At 40.2% G+C, this 21,073-nt stretch overlaps 1 protein-coding gene across 7 annotated transcripts in view; it reads left to right on the forward strand.

Annotated features, from left to right (window-relative positions):
- Positions 1-21,073, forward strand: part of PSD3 (pleckstrin and Sec7 domain containing 3) — a 567,622-nt gene that overhangs the window by 430,828 nt on the left and 115,721 nt on the right. The window contains exon 11 of one of the 7 annotated variants that reach the window (XM_060086131.1): positions 11,585-11,725. The exons of the other annotated variants lie outside the window; for them this stretch is intronic. Within the exon in view, the coding sequence (XP_059942114.1) occupies positions 11,585-11,723 (139 nt within the window). The 3' untranslated portion in view covers positions 11,724-11,725. Of the gene's footprint in view, positions 1-11,584; positions 11,726-21,073 lie in introns of those variants that run through there. 7 annotated transcript variants of the gene reach the window in all.

Raw genomic sequence — 21,073 nt, forward strand, 5'->3', positions numbered from 1 at the left:
AAGGCATGTCCTTGTGTGGGAGCATCCCTCTGCAGTCTGAGTGTACCCAGTGGCTTTGGTGACAGAGCTAGATCTGAGGTGAGCTCAGACCTCATCTTCTTCTGGGGTCCTCTGGCAGCTGCCATCTTGGTAGGAGGTAGTACTGGAGTTGGAGGGGCTGGAGACAGAGCCAGTTGTGAGCCAGCTTTTTTTCTCTATTCCATGGCAGTCACATCTGTATTGGAGCCTGGGTCGGGGCCTGTGGGGCTGGAGCAGGAGCCCTGAGGTATTTGTATTTTTCCTGGGTTTGATGGCGGTCTCTGTCTTGGGTGGGGTCATTTCCAGGGCTCGAGGGTTTCAGGCTGTACTTCTGGGCTTGTTTCACTTTTTCCTCTTGGTGTGCTTGCTTTGGTTAGAGGCTTGGTCAATGCCAGAGAGGTTGATGCCACACTGCTGAACTGAATCCTCCCTCCCAAGTGTGTGCAGAGATGTGTGCTCTGACAATGGCAGTCTTAGCCCTGGAGCTAGCCTTGCTAACCTTGCTTACTTACAAGTGTGCACAGTGATGCATGCTCTGGTGGTGGCAGTCTCAGTCTAGAGCTAGTGTTGCTCCCTCCTGAGTGTGTGCACCAGTGCATGCTCTGGCAATGAATACCTCTGCTCTGGTCAGAGACAGGGCCAGGGACCATGCTGGCTCCATTCCCTCCAAGTGTTCTCTGTCATTGGCAGCAGTGGACTCCCCCTTTGTGGGATGCAGCTCCAGAGCAAGAGGGGCTGGAACCAGAGCCCGATGTGGGTTGGTGGGTGCACTGGGACAGTGCTGGAAAGCCAGCCAAAGCTCCAGGCAGTTTTCAGTCTGCTGTCCTCATTCTGTGTCTGAGAGTAAGCAAATCTACACATGTGGTCTTTAAGAGTGGAGTCTCAATTTCTATAAGCTTGTAAGCTCCACTTGTTTTCAAACCAGCAAAGGGGGCTCATCTTCCTGGTGTCAGACCCCAGGCCTGCAGTGGATGATATGTGGCTTGAACCCCTTGGTCCCCAGGTAAGATCCCCAAGCCTGTGATATCCCCTCCTTTTCTCTGTCCCCCACTAGGAGTGTGGGTCCTGACCAGATCACTCCTCCTCCCTTTTACCAGACTCCATGTGGATCTTTCTTTATAGCCTTGGTTGTAGAAGTGCCATCCTACTAGTCCCCAGGTTGATTTCATCTAGAGTCATTCTGTATGCAGTTGTAGTTTTGGTGTGTTTGTTGGGGTAGTTGAGCACATCCTCGTCCTCCTATAATTTTAGGATATTTTATGTAAATTGCATAAGCACAAGGGAAAAACCTGTAGTAATTACACAAAAGAACGTGATAAAGAAGTAAAGCATACTGATACCACATCAAAACACAAAAGACAGCAGTATAAAAATCAAGCAACAGTGGATCTACAGTAAAACCAGAAAGCAATGTACAAAATGCCAGTAGTACATCCTTACTTATCAATAGTAACTTAAACCTAAATTGATTAAATTCTCCAATCAAAAGACATGGAATGGCTGACTGTATTAAAAAATAAGATCCACACACACACAAAAAGATCCAACAATATGCTGCCTAAAAGAGACTCATCTTAGCCTTAAAAACACACATAGACAGAGAGTGAAGGTATGGAAAAAGATACTTCAAGCAAATGGTAACCCCCTCCCCCCAAAAAAAGCAGGACTAGGTCTATACTTCTTTCAGAAAAAATAGAGTTGAAACTAAAACTTGTAAAAGTATATAAAGAATGTTATGTAATGATAAAGTAATAATACCTCAAGAAGATATAACAATTGTAAATATTTATGCACCCAACATCAGAACACCTAAATACATAAACCAAAAACTATAACAAGAGAGCTAAAAGAGGTAAACAGCAACACAATAATAATTGGGGACTTTAATGACTCAACCTGTCAACAATGGTTAGATCATCCAGACAGAGAATTAGTAAGCAAACAGTGGATTTGAACAACATTATAGATCAGATGGACCTAACAGACATACATAGAATATTCTTTCCTACGGTGGCAGAATACGTGTTTTCCTCAAGTGCACATGGAACATTTTCTAGGACAGACCATATGTTAGGCCACAAAAGAAGTCTTAGAGATTAAAATCATATCAAGTGTCTTCTCTGACCACAGTGATATGAAGTGAGAGATCATATAACAAAAGGGAAATTGGAAAATTCACCAATATATGGAAATTAACAACACTCTCCTGAACAATGAACGGATCAAAGAAGAAATTAGAGGGGAAATAAAAACGTTCCTTGAGACAAGTGAAAATGGAAACACAACATACAAACACTTGTGGGATGTAGCAAAAGGAGTTCTAAGAAGGAAGTTCATAGCAATAAATACCCACATTAAGAAGTAAGGAAGATCCCAAGTAAAAAACCTAACTCTGTGCTCTAATGAACTAGTAAAAGGACAGCAAACTGACCCCCAAGTTAGTAGGAGGAGGGAAATAGTAAAGATTAGAGGAGAAATAATTGAAATACAGAATAGGAAAACAATAGAAAAGATTCCCCTAACTTGGCATTGGTTCTTTGAAAAGATAAAATTAACCGAGGAAAAAAGAGAAAGGACCAAATCAACAAAATTATAAATGAGAAAGGTGACATTACATCTGATTCCACAGAAATACAGTGAATTGAAAAACAACTATATGCCAACAACTGCACAACCTAGAGAAAATGGAAAAAAAAAAAAACTTAGAAACATACAAACTACCATGACTGAATCAGGAAGAAATAGAAAGTCTGAATATATCGCTTGCTCCCCACGGATACACCAGAAATACAGCTACACGTGGAACAACTCCTACAGAACACCTACTGAACGCCGGCAGAAGACCCCAGACCTCCCAAAAGGCAAGAAACTCCCCACATACCTGGGTAGGGCAAAGCGGAGAGATCCCCACACAGAGGATCGGTGCCGAGCGGCACTCACCAGCCCGAGAGGCTTGTCTGCTCGCCCGCCGGGGCGCGCAGCGCTGGAGCTGAGGCTCGGGCTTCGGTCAGAGCGCAGGGAGAGGACTGGGGCTGGCGGCGAGAACTCAGCCTGAAGGGGGCTAATGTGCCACAGCTAGCCGGGAGGGAATCCGGGAAAACTCTGGAGCTGCCGAAGAGGCAGGAGACTTTTTCTTCCCTCTTGGTTTCCTGGTGCGCGAGGAGAAGGGATTAAGAGCGCCACGTAAAGGAGCTCCAGAGACGGGCGCGAGTCGCGGCTGAAAGCGCGGAGCCCAGAGACGGGCGTGGGACGCTGGGGCTGCTGCTGCCGCCGCCAAGAAGTCTGTGTGCGAGCGCAGGTTACTGTCCACACCGCCCTTCCGGGAGCCTGTGCAGCCCGCCACTGCCGGGGTCCCGGGATCCAGGGGAGGCTTCCCTGGGAGAACGCACGGCGCGCCTCGGGCTGGTGCAGCGTCACGCCGACCTCTGCCGCTGCAGGCTCGCCCCACACTCTGCACCCCTCCCTCCCGCCCGGCCTGAGTGAGCCAGAGTCCCCGAAGAGGCTGCTCCTTTAACCCTGTCCTGTCTGAGCGAAGAACAGACGCCCTCCGGCGACCTACGCGCAGAGGCGGGGCCAGGTCCAAAGCTGAGACCCAGGAGCTGTGAGAACAAAGAAGAGAAAGGGAAACCTCTCCCAGCAGCCTCAGAAGCAGCGGATTAAAGCTCCACAATCAACTTGATGTACCCTGCATCTGTGGAATACATGAATAGACAACAAATCATCCCAAATTGAGGAGCCAGGAGTCAGTGCTGTGCCTCTGAGGTGGGAGAGCCAACTTCAGGACACTGGTCCACAAGAGACCTCCCAGCTCCACACAATATCAAACGGCGAAAATCTTCCAGAGATCTCCATCTCAACACCAGCACCCAGCTTCACTCAACGACCAGCAAGCTACAGTGCTGGACACCCTATGCCAAACAACTAGCAAGACAGGAACACAACGCCACCCATTAGCAGAGAGGTGGCCTAAAATCATAAAAAGTCCACAGACACCCCAAAACACACCACCAGACGTGGACCTGCCCACCAGAAAGACAAGATCCAGCCTCATCCACCAGAACACAGGCAGTAGTCCCCTCCACCAAGAAGCCTACACAACCCACTAAACCAAGCTTAGCCACTGGGGACAGACACCAAAAACAACGGTAACTACGAACCTGCAGCCTGCAAAAAGGAGACCCCAAACACAGTAACATAAGCAAAATGAGAAGACAGAAAAACACACAGCAGGAGAAGGAGCAAGATAAAAACCCACCAGACGTAACAAATGAAGAGGTAATAGGCAGTCTACCTGAAAAAGAATTCAGAATAATGATGATAAAGATGATCCAAAATCTTGGAAATAGAATAGACAAAATGCAAGAAACAGTTAACAAGGACCTAGAAGAACTAAAGATGAATCAAGCATCGATTAAAAACACAATACATGAAATAAAAAATACTCTAGATGGGATCAATAGCAGAATAACTGAGGCAGAAGAACGGATAAGTGAGGTGGAAGATAAAATAGTGGAAATAACTGCTGCACAGCAAAATAAAGAAAAAAGAATGAAAAGAACAGAGGACAGTCTCAGAGACCTCTGGGACAACATTAAACGCACCAACATTCGAATTATAGGGGTTCCAGAAGAAGAAGAGAAAAAGAAAGGGACTGAGAAAATATTTGAAGAGATTATAGTTGAAAACTTCCCTAATATGGGAAAGGAAATAGTTAATCAAGTCCAGGAGGCACAGAGAGTCCCATATAGAATAAATCCAAGGGGAAATACACCAAGACACATATTAATCAAACTGTCAAAAATTAAACACAAAGAAATCATATTAAAAGCAGCAAGGCAAAAACAACAAATAACACACAAGGGAATCCCCATCAGGATAACAGCTGATCTCTCAGCAGAAACTCTACAGGCCAGAAGGGAGTGGCAGGACATAATTAAAGTGATGAAGGAGAAAAACCTGCAACCAAGATTACTCTACCCAGCAAGGATCTCATTCAGATTTGATGGAGAAATTAAAACGTTTACAGACAAGCAAAAGCTGAGAGAGTTCAGCACCACCAAACCAGCTTTACAACAAATGCTAAAGGAACTTCTCTAGGCAAGAAACACAACAGAAGGAAAAGAACTACAATAACGAACCCAAAACAATTAAGAAAATGGGAATAGGAACATACATATCAATAATTACCTTAAATGTAAATGGACTAAATGCTCCCACCAAAAGACACAGACTGGCTGAATGGATACAAAAACAAGACCCATATATATGCTGTCTACAAGAGACCCACTTCAGACCTAGAGACACATACAGACTGAAAGTAAGGGGATGGAAAAAGATATTCCATGCAAATGGAAACCAAAAGAAAGCTGGAGTAGCAATTCTCATATCAGACAAAATAGACTTTAAAATAAAGACTACTAGAAGAGACAAAGAAGGACACTACATAATGATCAAGGGATCAATCCAAGAAGAAGATATAACAATTGTAAATATTTATGCACCAAACATAGGAGCACCTCAATACATAAGGGAAATATTAACAGCCATAAAAGGAGAAATCGACAGTAACACAATCATAGTAGGGGACTTTAACACCCCACTTTCACCAATGGACAGGTCATCCAAAATGAAAATAAATAAGGAAACACAAGCTTTAAATGATACATTAAACAAGATGGACTTAATTGATATTTATAGGACATTTCATCCAAAAACAACAGAATACACATTTTTCTCAAGTGCTCATGGAACATTCTCCAGGATAGATCATATCTTGGGTCACAAATCAAGCCTTGGTAAATTTAAGAAAATTGAAATTGTATCAAGTATCTTTTCCGACCACAATGCTATGAGACTAGATATCAATTACAGGAAAAGAGCTGTAAAACATACAAACACATGGAGGCTAAACAATACACTACTTAATAACGAAGTGATCACTGAAGAAATCAAAGAGGAAATTAAAAAATACCTAGAAACAAATGACAATGGAGACACGACGACCCAAAACCTATGGGATGCAGCAAAAGCAGTTCTAAGAGGGAAGTTTATGGCAATACAATCCCACCTTAAGAAACAGGAAACATCTCGAATAAACAACCTAACCTTGCACCTAAAGGAATTAGAGAAAGAAGAACAAAAACATCCCAAAGTTAGCAGAAGGAAAGAAATCATAAAAATCAGATCAGAAATAAATGAAAAAGAAATGAAGGAAACGATAGCAAAGATCAATAAAACTAAAAGCTGGTTCTTTGAGAAGATAAACAAAATTGATAAACCATTAGCCAGACTCATCAAGAAAAAAAGGGAGAAGACTCAAATCAATAGAATTAGAAATGAAAAAGGAGAAGTAACAACTGACACTGGAGAAATACAAAAGATCATGAGAGATTACTATAAGCAACTCTATGCCAATAAAATGGACAATCTGGAAGAAATGGACAAATTCTTAGAAATGCACAACCTGCCAAGACTGAATCAGGAAGAAATAGAAAATATGAACAGACCAATCACAAGCACTGAAATTGAAACTGTGATCAAAAATCTTCCGACAAACAAAAGCCCAGGACCAGATGGCTTCACAGGCGAATTCTATCAAGCATTTAGAGAAGAGCTAACACCTATCCTTCTCAAACTCTTCCAAAATATAGCAGAGGGAGGAACACTCCCAAACTCATTCTACGAGGCCACCATCACCTTGATACCAAAACCAGACAAGGATGTCACAAAGAAAGAAAACTACAGGCCAATATCACTGATGAACATAGATGCAAAAATCCTCAACAAAATACTAGCAAACAGAATCCAACAGCACATTAAAAGGATCATACACCATGATCAAGTGGGGTTTATTCCAGGAATGCAAGGATTCTTCAATATACGCAAATCAATCAACGTGATACACCATATTAACAAACTGAAGGAGAAAAACCATAGGATCATCTCAATAGATGCAGAGAAAGCGTTTGACAAAATTCAACACCCATTTATGATAAAAACCCTGCAGAAAGTAGGCATAGAGGGAACTTTCCTCAACATAATAAAGGCCATATATGACAAACCCACAGCCAGCATCGTCCTCAATGGTGAAAAATTGAAACCATTTCCACTAAGATCAGGAACAAGACAAGGTTGCCCACTCTCACCACTCTTATTCAACATAGTTTTGGAAGTTTTAGCCACAGCAATCAGAGAAGAAAAGGAAATAAAAGGAATCCAAATTGGAAAAGAAGAAGTAAAGTGTCACTGTTTGCAGATGACATGGTACTATACATAGAGAATCCTAAAGATGCTACCAGAAAACTACTAGAGTTAATCAATGAATTTGGTAAAGTAGCAGGATACAAAATTAATGCACAGAAATCTCTGGCATTCCTATATACTAATGATGAAAAATCTGAAAGTGAAATCAAGGAAACACTCCCATTTACCATTGCAACAAAAAGAATAAAATATCTAGGAATAAACCTACCTAAGGAGACAAAAGACCTGTATGCAGAAAATTATAAGACACTGATGAAAGAAATTAAAGATGATACAAATAGATGGAGAGATGTACCATGTTCTTGGATTGGAAGAATCAACATTGTGAAAATGACTCTACTACCCAAAGCAATCTACAGATTCAATGCAATCCCTATCAAACTACCAATGGCATTTTTCACAGAATTAGAACAAAAAATTGCACAATTTGTATGGAAACACAAAAGACCCCGAATAGCCAAAGCAATCTTGAGAACGAAAAATGGAGCTGGAGGAATCAGGCTCCCTGACTTCAGACTATACTACAAGGCTACAGTAATCAAGCCAGTATGGTACTGGCACAAAAACAGAAAGATAGATCAATGGAACAGGATAGAAAGCCCAGAGATAAACCCACGGACATATGGTCACCTTATCTTTGATAAAGGAGGCAGGAATGTACAGTGGAGAAAGGACAGTCTCTTCAATAAGTGGTGCTGGGAAAACTGGACAGGGACATGTAAAAGTATGAGATTAGATCACTCCCTAACACCATACACAAAAATAAGCTCAAAATGGATTAAAGACCTAAATGTAAGGCCAGACACTATCAAACTCCTAGAGGAAAACATAGGCAGAACACTCTATGACATAAATCACAGCAAGATCCTTTTTGACCCACCTCCTAGAGAAATGGAAATAAAGACAAAAATAAACACATGGGACCTAATGAAACTTAAAAGCTTTTGCACAGCAAAGGAAACCATAAACAAGACCAAAAGACAACCCTCAGAATGGGAGAAAATATTTGCAAATGAAGCAACTGACAAAGGATTAATCTCCAAAATTTATAAGCAGCTCATGCAGCTCAATAGCAAAAAAACAAACAACCCAATCCAAAAATGGGCAGAAGACCTAAATAGACATTTCTCCACAGAAGATATACAGACTGCCAACAAACACATGAAAGGATGCTCAACATCTTTACTCATTAGAGAAATGCAAATCAAAACTACAATGAGATATCATCTCACACCAGTCAGAATGGCCATCATCAAAAAATCTAGAAACAATAAATGCTGGAGAGGGTGTGGAAAAAAGGGAACACTCTTGCACTGCTGGTGGGAATGTGAATTGGTACAGCCACTATGGAGAACGGTATGGAGGTTCCTTAAAAAACTACAAATAGAACTACCATATGACCCAGCAATCCCACTACTGGGCATATACCCTGAGAAAACCATAATTCAAAAAGAGACATGTACCAAAATGTTCATAGCAGCCCTATTTACAATAGCCCGGAGATGGAAACAACCTAAGTGTCCATCATCGGATGAATGGGTAAAGAAGATGTGGCACATATATACAATGGAATATCACTCAGCCATAAAAAGAAATGAAATTGAGCTATTTGTAATGAGGTGGATGGACCTAGAGCCTGTCATACAGAGTGAAGTAAGTCAGAAAGAGAAAGACAAATACTGTATGCTGACACATATATATGGAATTTAAGAAAAAAAAATGTCATCAAGAACATAGGAGTAAGACAGGAATAAAAACACAGACCTACTAGAGCATGGACTTGAGGATATGGGGAGGGGGAAGGGTAAGCTGTGACAAAGTGAAAGAGCGGCATGGACATATATACACTACCAAACATAAGGTAGATAGCTAGTGGGAAGCAGCCGCATAGCACAGAGAGATCAGCTCGGTTCTTTGTGACTGCCTGGAGGGGTGGGATAGGGAGGGTGGGAGGGAGACGCAAAAGGGAGGGGATATGGGAACAAATGTATATGTATAACTGATTAAATTTGTAAAATAAAAAAAAATAAATAAAAAAATAAAAATAAATAAATGAATATATCAATTACTAGTAAGGTGATTGAATCAGTAATCAGAAATCTCCAGAGAAAATCCAAGAACCAAATGGTTTGACTGGCAAATTTTGTGAAACATTTAAAGAAAAATTAATGCCAGTTCTTCTCAAACTCTTCCAAAAATTCAGAGAGAAGGGGGCACTTCCAAACTTATTTTACAAGGCCAGTATCTCCTCAGAACCCGAACCAGGAAAGGACAATTCCAGGAAAGAAAACAGACTAATATCCCTGATGAATATAGATACAAAAATTCTCAATAAAGTACTAGCAAACTAAATTCAACAGCACCTTAAAAGGATTATTTAACATGATCAATTGAAATTTATACCTTGGATGCAAGGATGGTTCAACATACAGAAGTCACTCAATGTGTTACATCACATTGAATGAATGAAAAAATGTAATGTGATCATCTTACAGATGGTGCAGAAAAAGCATTTGACAAAATTCAATATTCGTTTATACTAAAAATTCTTTTAATGATTTAGGTATAGAAGGAAAGTACTTCAATGTAATAAAGGACATATAAGCCAAAACTAATATCAGTGGATTGAAAGAATTAATATTGTTAAAATGTCAATACTACCAAAAGCCATCTATAGATTCATTGCAATCCCTGTCAAGATTGCAAATGGCATTTTTACAGAAATAGAAAAAATTTATATGAATTCACAAAAGACCCTGAACAGCCAAAGCAATCCTGAGAAAGAAGAAGAAAGCAGGCAGCATCACACTTCCTGATTTCAAGCTATACTATAAAGCTATTGTAAGGAAAATAGTATGGTAATGGCATAAAGACAGACAAATAGATCAATGGAACAGAACTGAGATCCCAGCATAACCCAAGTATATATGGTCAACAAGTGTTTTACAAAGGATCCAAGAATACTCAATGGGGAAAAGTCTCTTTAATACGTGTTGCTGGGGAAATTGGATATTCACATGTAAAAGAATGAAACTAGACCCTTGTCTTAACACGACTCACAAAAATTAAGTCAAAGTGGATTAAAGACTTGAATGTAAGACCTGAAACCATGAAATTCCTAAAAGAAAACATAGGAAAAAATCTCCTTGATGTGGGTCTTGGCAATGATTTTTTGGATATGACACCTCTAAAGGACAAGCAACAAAATCAAAAACAAGTGGGAATACATCAAACTTAAAAGCTTCTTCACAGCAAAAGAAATAAAGTGAAAAAGCAAATATAATAAGGTAAATCAACTGGACTTCAATTAAAAATAAATAAACTTAAAAAATAAAAGATGCTAGAGTGAAGAACAGAGATTCAGCCATTTTACTTAGTAACTTGTTCTGAATAGAATAAAATAAAGTAAACCAAAAAAAAAAAAAAACAGCCTGCAAAGGGGAAAAACTATTGCATATGATATATTCTGATAAGGGACTAATATCCAAAATACATAAAGAACTCCTGTAACCCGGTAGCAAAAAACCAAACATTCCAATTAACAAATGGACAAAGGACTTGCATAGACATTTTCCCTAAAGAGGTTATCTTAAAAGGCCAACAGGTACATGAAAAATGCTCAATATCACTAGTCATTAGGGAAATAAAAAACCACAATGAGATATCACCTCATGCTTGTTAGGGATGGCCGTCATCAAAAAGGCAAGAGATAGTAAATGCTGACAAGAATGTGGAGAAAAGGGAACCCTTATGCCGTGTTGATGGGATTGTAAACTGGTACAGCCACTATGGAAAACAGTATGGAGGACTGTCAAAAAATTAACACTAGAACTACCATAGGATCCAGCAATTTTAATGCTGGGAATATATCCAAAGGCAATGAAAACAGTAACTTAAAAAACTATCTGCACTCCCATATTTAAAGCAGCACTATTTATGACAGTTAAGACATGGAAACGACCTAAGTATCCATCATGGATAAATGGATAAAGAAGTTGTGGAATATATATAATGAGATGTTATGCAGCCATAAAAAATAAGGAAATCCTGTCATTTGTGGTAACACAGGTGGACCTTGAGGACATTCTTCTAAGTGAAATAAGGCAGTCACAGAAAAACAAATGCTTTCCACTGATATGTGGTGTACCGAGAGTCATCCAATTCATAGAGACAGAAACTGGAATACTGGCTGCCAGTATTTGGGGAAGGAAGGAATGAGAAGTTATTTAATAAGTTTAGAATTTCAATTCGGATGTTGAAAATTTCTGGAGCTTACAATTATTGTCCAACTCCACTATCACAGGGGTCCCCAACCCGTGGAACTGGGCTGCACAGCAGGAGGTAAGCAGCAGGCAAGTGAACGAAACTTCATCTGCCGCTCCCCATCACTCACATTACCACCTGAACCATACCCCGCATCGCTCACTCACATTACCGACTGAACCATCCCTCCCCACCTCGTCTGTGGAAAAACTGTCTTCCATGAAACCAGTCCCTGCTGCCAAAAAGGTTGGGGACTGCTGCACTATCACATTCTTCATGATTATTTCTCATTGAATTTAGCATAAGTAAATAATCCAGTTCTGCTCTGAAAAATGTTTTTGTTTTCTTTTCAACTGTTATTCCCTGCCTTCCCCAAACACACACACGCACACACACACACGCACATTCACAAAAGCCCCACCAATTTATATTTAAATTCAGAATTTGGATTTCATAAAATTGAGTCCCTTCAAGATAACATAATTCTTGAGTTTGGTGCTAGCTTAACAACTTCGGTACACCTGAAACACCACTATACTGAGACTTGCCAAAATGGGGTATTTTAAAATCTGTTCAGTGGCTGGGTCAATGTAATAATATTCAGCTCTTGTCAGTCTTAAGAAGCAGTTGTTGGATTGGTTCAAGATGGCGGGATAGGAGGACGTATGCTTACTCCCTCTTGCGAGAGCACTGGAATCACAACTAACTGCTGAACAGTCATCAACTGGAAGACAGTGGAACTCACCAAAAAAGATACTCCACATCCAAAAACAAAGGAGAGGCCACAATGAGACGGTGGGAGGGGCACAATCACAATAAAATCAAATCCCATAACTGGTGGGTGGGTGACTCACAAACAGGAGAACACTTATACCGCAGAAGTCCACCCACTGGAGTCAATGTTCTGAGCCCCACATCAGGCTTCCCAACCTGGGGGTATGGCAACGGGAGGAGGAATTCCCAGAGAATCATACTTTCAAACCTAATGGGATTTGATTGCAGGACTTTGACAGGATGGGGGAAACAGAGACTCCACTCTTGGAGGTCACACACAAAGTAGTGTGTGCATCAAGACTCTGGGGAAGGAGCAGTGACCCCAGGGGAGAATGAACCAGACCTACCTGCTACTGCTGGAGGGTCTCCTGCAGAGGCGGGGGGTGGCTGTGGCTCACTGCGGGGACAAGGACACTGGCAGCAGAAGTTCTGGGAAGTACTCCTTGGCATGAGCCCTCCTGGAGTCTGCCATTAGCCCCACCAAAGAGCCAGGTAGGCTCCAGTGCTGGGTGACCTCAGACCAAACAACCAACAGGGACGGAACTCAGCCCCACCCATCAGCAGTCAAGCAGATTAAAGTTTTACTGAGCTCTGCCCACTAGAGCAACACCCAGGTCTACCCACCACCAGTGCCTTGCATCAGGAAGCCTGCACAAGCCTCTTAGATAGCCTCATCCACCAGAGGGCAGAGCAACGCCCACCTCTACCCACCACCTGAGCAATACCCAGCTCTACCCACCAACAGTCCCTCCCATCAGGAAGGCTACACAATCCTCTTAGATAGCCAAATCCACCAGAGGGAAGACAGCAGAAGCAAGAAGGACTACAATCCTTCAGCCTGTGGAAGGAAAACCACATTCACAGAAAGATAGACAAAAAGAAAAGGTAGAGGACTATGTACCAGATGAAGGAGCAAGACAAAACCCCAGAAAAACAACTAAATGAAGTGGAGATAGGAAACCTTCCAGAAAAAGACTTCAGAATAATGATAGTGAAGATGATCCAAGACGTCGGAAAAAGAATGGAGGCAAAGATCGAGAAGATGCAAGAAATGTTTAACAAAGATCTAGAAGAATTGAAGAATAAACACCTAGAAGAATTAAAGAACAAACAACCAGAGATGAACAGTACAATAACTGAAGTGAAAAATACACTAGAAGGAATCAATAGCAGAATAACTGAGGCAGAAGAACAGATAAGTGGACAGAATAGTGGAATTCACTGCTGCAGAACAGAATAAAGAAAAAAGAATGAAAGGAAATGAAGACAGCCTAAGAGACCTCTGGGACAACATTAAACGCACCAACATTCTCATTATAGGGGTCCCAGAAGGAGGAGGGAGAGAAAGGACCTGAGAAAATATTTGAAGAGATTATAGTCAAAAACTTCCCTAATGGGGGAAAGGAAATACCCACCCAAGTTCCAGAAGTGCAGAGAATTCCAGGCTGGATAAACCCAAGGAGAAACACGCCAAGACACAGAGTAATCAAACTGACAAAAATTAAAGCCAAAGAAAAATTATTAAAAGCAACAAGGGAAAAATGACAAATAACATACAAAGAAATCCCCATAAGGTTAACAGCTGATCTTTCAGCAGAAACTCTGCAAGCCAGAAGGGAGTGGCAGGACATATTTAAAGTTCTGAAAGGGAAAAACCTACAACCAAGATTACTCTAACCAGCAAGCATCTCATTCACATTCGATGGAGAAATTAAAAGCTTTACAAATAAGCAAAAGCTAAGAGAATTCACCACCACCAAACCAGCCCTACAACAAATGCTACAGGAACTTCTCTAAATGGGAAATACAAGAGAAGGAAAGGACCTACAAAAAACAAACCCAAAGCAATTAAGAAAATGGTAATAGGAGCATACATATTGATAACTACCTTAAATGTGAATGGATTAAATGCTCCAACCAAAAGACACAGGCTTGCTGAATGGATACAAAAACAAGACCCATATATATGCTGTCTACAAGAGACCCACTTCAGACCTAGGGACACATAGAAACTGAAAGTGAGGGGATGGAAAAAGATATTCCATGCAAATGGAAATCAAAAGAAAGCTGGAGGGCTTCCCTGGTGACGCAGTGGTTGAGAGTCCGCCTGCCAATGCAGGGGACACGGGGTCGTGCCCTGGTCCGGGAAGATCCCACATGCCGTGGAGCGGCTAGGCCCATGAGCCATGGCTGCTGAGCCTGCACTTCCGGAGCCTGTGCTCTGCAATGGGAAAGGCCACAACAGTGAGAGGCCCATGTACCGCAAAACAAACAAACAAACAAAAAAAAAAGGAAAGCTGGAGTAGCAATACTCATATCAGATAAAATACACTTTAAAATAAAGAATGTTACAAGACACAAAGAAGGATGCTACATAATGATCAAGGGATCAATCCAAGAAGATAAAACAATTATAAATATATATGCACCCAACACAGGAGCACCTCAATAAATAAGGCAAATGCTAGCAGCTATAAAAGAAGAAATCGCCAGTAACAAAGTAATAGTGGGGGACCTTAACACCTCATTTACACCGATGGACAGAACATCCAGACAGAAAATTAATAAGGAAACACAAGCTTTACACGACACCATAAACCAGATTTAATTGATATTTATAGGACATTCCATTTGAAAACAGCAGATTACACTTTTTTCTCAAGTACACATGGAACATTCTCCAGGATAGATCACATCTTGGGTCACAAATCAAGCCTCAGTAAATTTACGAAAATTAAAATCATATCAAGCATCTTTTCTGACCACAACTCTATGAGATTAGAAATAAATTACATGAAAAAAGAGGTAAAAACGCAAACACATGGAGGCCAAACAATACATTACTAAATAACCAAGAGAGCACTGAAGAAATCAAAGAGGAAATCAAAATATGCCTAGAGACAAATGACAGCGAAAACACAATGATCCAAAACTTATGGGATACAGCAAAAGCAGTTCTAAGGCAAGTTTATAGCAATACAATCCTACCTCAAGAAACAAAAATCTCAAACAATCTGACCCTACACCTAAAACAACTAGAGACAGAAGAACAAACAAAACCCAAAGTTAGTAGAAGGAAAGAAATCATAAAGATCAGAGCAGAAATAAACGTAATAGGTGGATGTGACGGCACCTCACCCTGTCGGCCGCAGCTGGTTGCAGCCTCCACCTTCTTTCAGCACTTCCAGAAGCAGCCTACTGGGAGGCGCCTCCTTCCTCAGGAGCCCCTTCTCTAAACCCCTGGACCCCGCAACAGCTGGGTAGCAGCACTCCTTCCTCCATAGCCATGTGGCTGACAGTGTATTGGTGCTCTGCCTGGGTGTCAGGCCTGTGCCTCTTAGGTAGGAGAGCCAAGTTCAGAACATTGGTCCACCAGAGACCTCCTGGCTCCACGTAATATCAGACAGCAAGAGCTCTCCCGGAGATCTCCATCTCAGTGCTAAGACCCAGCTTCACTCTACCACCAGCAAGGTACAGTGATGGACACTGAATGGCAAACTAGCAAAACAAGAACACAACCCCATCCATTAGCAGAGAGGCTGCCTAAAATAATAATAAGGTCACAGACACCCCAAAACACACCATCAGATGTGGTCCTGCCCACCAGAAAGACAAGAAGCAGCCTCATCCACCAGAATACAGGCACCAGTCCCCTCCACCAGGAAGCCTACACAACCCACTGAACCAATGTTAACTACAGGGGCCAGACACCCTAAAAACGGGAAGTACAAACCCACAACCTGTGAAAAGGAGACCCCAAACACAGTAAGTTAAGCAAAATGAGAAGACAGAGAAACACAAAGCAGATGAAGGAGCAAGGGAAAAACCCACCAGACCAAATAAATGAAGAGGAAATAGGCAGTCCACCTGAAAAAGGAATTCAGAGTAATGATAGTAAAGATGATCCAAAATTTTGGAAATAGAATGGAGAAAATACAAGAAACATTTAACAAAGGCCTAGAAGAACTAAAGAGCAAATAAACAATGATGAACAACACAATAAATGAAATTAAAAATTCTCTAGAAGGAATCAATAGCAGAATAACTGACCTGGAAGATAAAATAGTGGAAATAACTGCCAAAGAGCAGAATACAGAAAAAAGAATGAAAAGAATTGAGGACAGTCTCAGAGATCTCTGGGATAACATTCAACCCACCAACATTCGAATTATAGGGCTCCTAGAAGAAGAACAGATAAAGAAAGGGACTGAGAAAATATTTGAAGAGATTATAGTTGAAAACTTCCCTAATATGGGAAAGGAAATGTTCAGTCAAGTCCAGGAAGTGCAGAGAGTTCCATACAGGATAAATCTAAGGAGAAACATGCCAAGGCATTTACTAATCAAAAATTAAATACAAAGAAAAAATATTAAAAACAGCAAGGGAAAAAGCCAAAGTAACATACAAGGCAATCCCCATAAGGTTAACAGCTGATCTTTCAAAAGAAAATCTGCAAGCCAGAAGGGAGTGGCAGGACATATTTAAAGTGATGAAAGGGAAAATCCTACCACCAAGATTACTCTACCCAGCAAGGTTCTCATTCAGATTCGACGGAAAAATTGAAAGCGTTACAGACAGGCAAAAGCTAAGAGAATTCATCCCCACCAATCCAGCTTTACAACAAATGCGAAAGGAAGTTCTTTAGGCAGGAAGCAAAAGAAAAGGAAAACACCTACATTAACAAACCCAAACAATTAAGAAAATGATAATAGGAACATACATATCGACAACAACCTTAAATGTAAATGGACTAAATGCTCCAACCAAAAGACATAGATTGGCTGAATGGATACAAAAACAATAGCCATACATATGCTGTCAACAAGAGACCCACTTCAGACCTGGGGACACATACAGACTGAAAGTTAGGGGAAGGAAAAAGATATTCCATGCAAATGGAAATCAAACGAAAGCTGGAGTAGCAATTCTCATGTCAGACAAAATACACTTTAAAATAAAGACTATTACAGGAGGCAAAGAAGGACACTACATAATGATCAAGGGATCAATCCAAGAAGAAGATATAACAATTGTAAATATTTATGCACCCAACAAAGGAGCAGCTCAATACATAAGGCCAATGCTAACAGCCATAAAAGGGGAAATCGACTGTAACACAAACATAGTAGGGGACTTTAACAACCCACTTTCACCAGTGGACGATCATCCAAAATGAAAATAAATAAGGAAACACAAGCCTTAAATGATACACTAAGCAAGATAAATTAATTTATATTTATAGGACATTCCATTGAAAAACAACAGAATGCACTTTCTTCTCAAGTGCTCATGGAACATTCTCCAGGATAGATCATATATTGGGTCACAAATCAAGTCTTGGTAAATTTAAGAAAATTGAAGTCATATCAAATATCTTTTCAACCACAATGCTATGAGACTAGATATCAATTACTGGAAAAAATCTATACAAAATACAAACACATGGAGGCTAAACAGTACACTAAGAAATAACCAAAAGATTACTGAAGAAATCAAATACGAAATCAAAAAATACCAAGGAACAAATGACAATGAAAACACGACGCCCCAAAACCTATGGGATGTAGCAAAACCAGTTCTAAGAGGTAAGTTTATAGCAATACAAACCTACCTCAAGAAACAAGAAACATCTCAGATAAACAACCTAACCTTATACCTAAAGCAATTAGAGAAAGAACAACAACAACAAAAAAAACCCACAGTTAGCAGAAGGAAAGAAATCATAAAGATCACATCAGAAATAAAAAGAAATGAAGGAAACAATAGCAAAGATCAATAAAACTACAAGGTGGTGCTTTGAGAAGATAAACGAAATTTTTAAACCATTAGCCAGACTCATCAGGAAAAAAAAGGGAGAAGACTCAATGGAATTACAAATGAAAAGGGAGAAGTAACAACTTACTCTGCACAAATACAAAGGATCATGAGAGATTACTACAATCAGCTCTATGCTATTAAACTGGACAACCTGGAAGAAATGGACAAATTCTTAGAAATGGACAACGTTCCGAGACTGAACCAGGAAGACATAGAAAATATAACAGACCAATCACAAGCAATGAAATTGAGACTGTGATTCAAGATCTTCCAACAAACAAAAGCCCAGTATCAGATGGCTTCACGGGCAAATTCTATCAAACTTTTAGAGAAGAGCTAACACCTACCCTTCTCAAAATCTTCCAAAATATAGCAGAGGGAGGAACACTTCCAAACTCAATATATGAGGCCACCATCACCCTGATACCAAAACCAGGCAAAGATGTCACAATGAAAGAAAACTACAGGCCAATATCACTGATAAACATAGATGCAAAAACTCCTCAACAAAATACTAGCAAACAGAATCCAACAGCACATTAAAAGGATCATACACCATGAACAAGTGGGGTTTATCCCAGGAATGCAAGGATTACTCAATATACGCAAATCATTCGATGTGATAAACCGTATTAAAAGTTGAAGGAGAAAACCATATGATTATCTCAATAGATTCAGAAAAACCTTTCAACAAATTTCAACACCCCCTTATGATAAAAAACGCTCCAAAAAGTAGGGATACAGAGAACTTATCTCAACATAATAAAGGCCATATATGACAAACGCACAGCAACATCGTTCTCAATAGTGAAAACTGAAAGTATTTCCACTAAGATCAGAAACAAGACAAGGTTGCCCAATCTCACCACTATTATTCAACATAGTTTTGGAAGTTTTAGCCACAGCAGTCAGAGAAGAAAAGGAAATAAAAGGAATCCAAATTGCAAAAGAAGAAGTACAGCTGTCACTGTTTGCAGATGACATGATACTATACATAGAGAATCCTAACGATGCTACCAGAAAACTACCAGAGCTAATCAATGAATTTGGTAAAGTAGTAGGATACAAAATTAATGCCCAGAAATTTCTGGCATTCCTATACACTAATGATGAAAAATCTGAAAGTGAAAATAAGAAAACACTCCCATTTACCACTGCAACAAAAAGAATAAAATATCTAGAAATAAACCTGCCTAAGGAGACAAAAGACCTGTATGCAGAAAATTATAAGACACTGATGAAAGAAATTAAAGATGATACAAATAGATGGAGAGATATACCATGTTCTTGGATTGGAACAATCAACATTGTGAAAATGACCCTACTACCCAAAGCAATCTACAGATTCAATGTAGATTTAATCAAGCTACCAAACTACCCTATCAAACTACCACTGGCATATTTCACAGAACTAGAACAAAAAAATTCACAATTTATATGAAAACACAAAAGACCCCGAATAGCCAAAGCAATTTTGAGAATGAAAAATGGAGCTGGAGGAATCAGGCTCCCTGAATTCAGACTACACTACAAAGCTACAGTAATCAAGAGAGTATGGTACTGGCACAAAAACAGAAAGATAGATCAACGGAACAGGATAGAAAGGCCAGAGATAAACCCATGCACATGTGGTCACCTTATCTTTGATAAAGGAGGCAAGAATATACAATGGAGAAAAGACAGCCTCTTCAATAGGTGGTGCTTGGAAAACTGGACAGGTACATGTAAAAGTATGAAATTACAACACTCCCTAACACCATACACAAAAATAAACTCAAAATGGATTAAAGACCTAAATGTAAGGCCGGACACTATCAAACTCTTAGAGGAAAACATAGGCAGAACACTCTATGACATAAATCACAGCAAGATCCTTTTTGACCCACCTGCTAGAGAAATGGAAATAAAAACAAAAATAAACAAATGGGACCTAATGAAACTTAAAAGCTTTTGCACAGCAAGGGAAACCATAAACAAAACCAAAAGACAACCCTCAAAGTGGGAGAAAATATTTGGAAATGAAGCAACTGACAAAGGATCAATCTCCAAGATTTACAAGCAGCTCATGCAGCTCGATAACAAAAAAACAAACAACCCAATCCAAAAATGGGCAGAAGACCTAAATAGACATTTCTCCAAAGAAGATATACAGATTGCCAGAAACACATAAAGGATGCTCAACATCACTAATCATTAGAGAAATGGAAATCAAAACTACAGTGAGATATCACCTTACACCATTTAGAATGGCCATCATCAAAAAATCTACAAACAGTAAATGCTAGAGAGGATGTGGAAAAAACGGAACTTTCTTGCACTGTTGGTTGGAATGTAAATTGATACAGCCACTATGGAGAACAGTATGGAGGTTCCTTAAAAAACTAAAAATACAAGTAACATACGATCCAGCAATCCCACTACTGGGCATATACTCTGAGAAAACCATAATTCAAAAAGAGTCATGTAGCACAATCTTCACTGCAGTTGTATTTACAATAGCCAGGACATGGAAGCAGGCTAAGTGTCCATTGGCAGGTGAATGGATGAATAGGATGTGGCACATATATACAATGGAATATTACTTAGCCATAAAAAGAAACAATATGAATTATTTGTAGTGAGGTGCTGGACTTAAAGTCTGTCCTACAAAGTGAAGTAACTCAGAAAGAGAAAAACAGATACTGTATGCTAACACATATATATGGAATCTTAAAAAAATTGTTCTGAAGAACCTAGAGGCAGGACAGGGATAAACATGCAAATGTAGAGAGTGGACTTTAGGACATGGGGAGCGGGAAGCGTACGCTGGGAAGAAGTGAGAGAGTGACATGGACATATGTACGCTACCAAAGGTGAAATAGATAGCTAGTGGGAAGCAGCCACATAGCACAGGGAGATCAGCTGGGTGCTTTGTGACCACCTGGATGGGTGGGATAGG

This window comes from Mesoplodon densirostris, chromosome 20 (genome assembly GCF_025265405.1).
Source record: "Mesoplodon densirostris isolate mMesDen1 chromosome 20, mMesDen1 primary haplotype, whole genome shotgun sequence".
Lineage (NCBI taxonomy): Eukaryota > Metazoa > Chordata > Mammalia > Artiodactyla > Ziphiidae > Mesoplodon > Mesoplodon densirostris.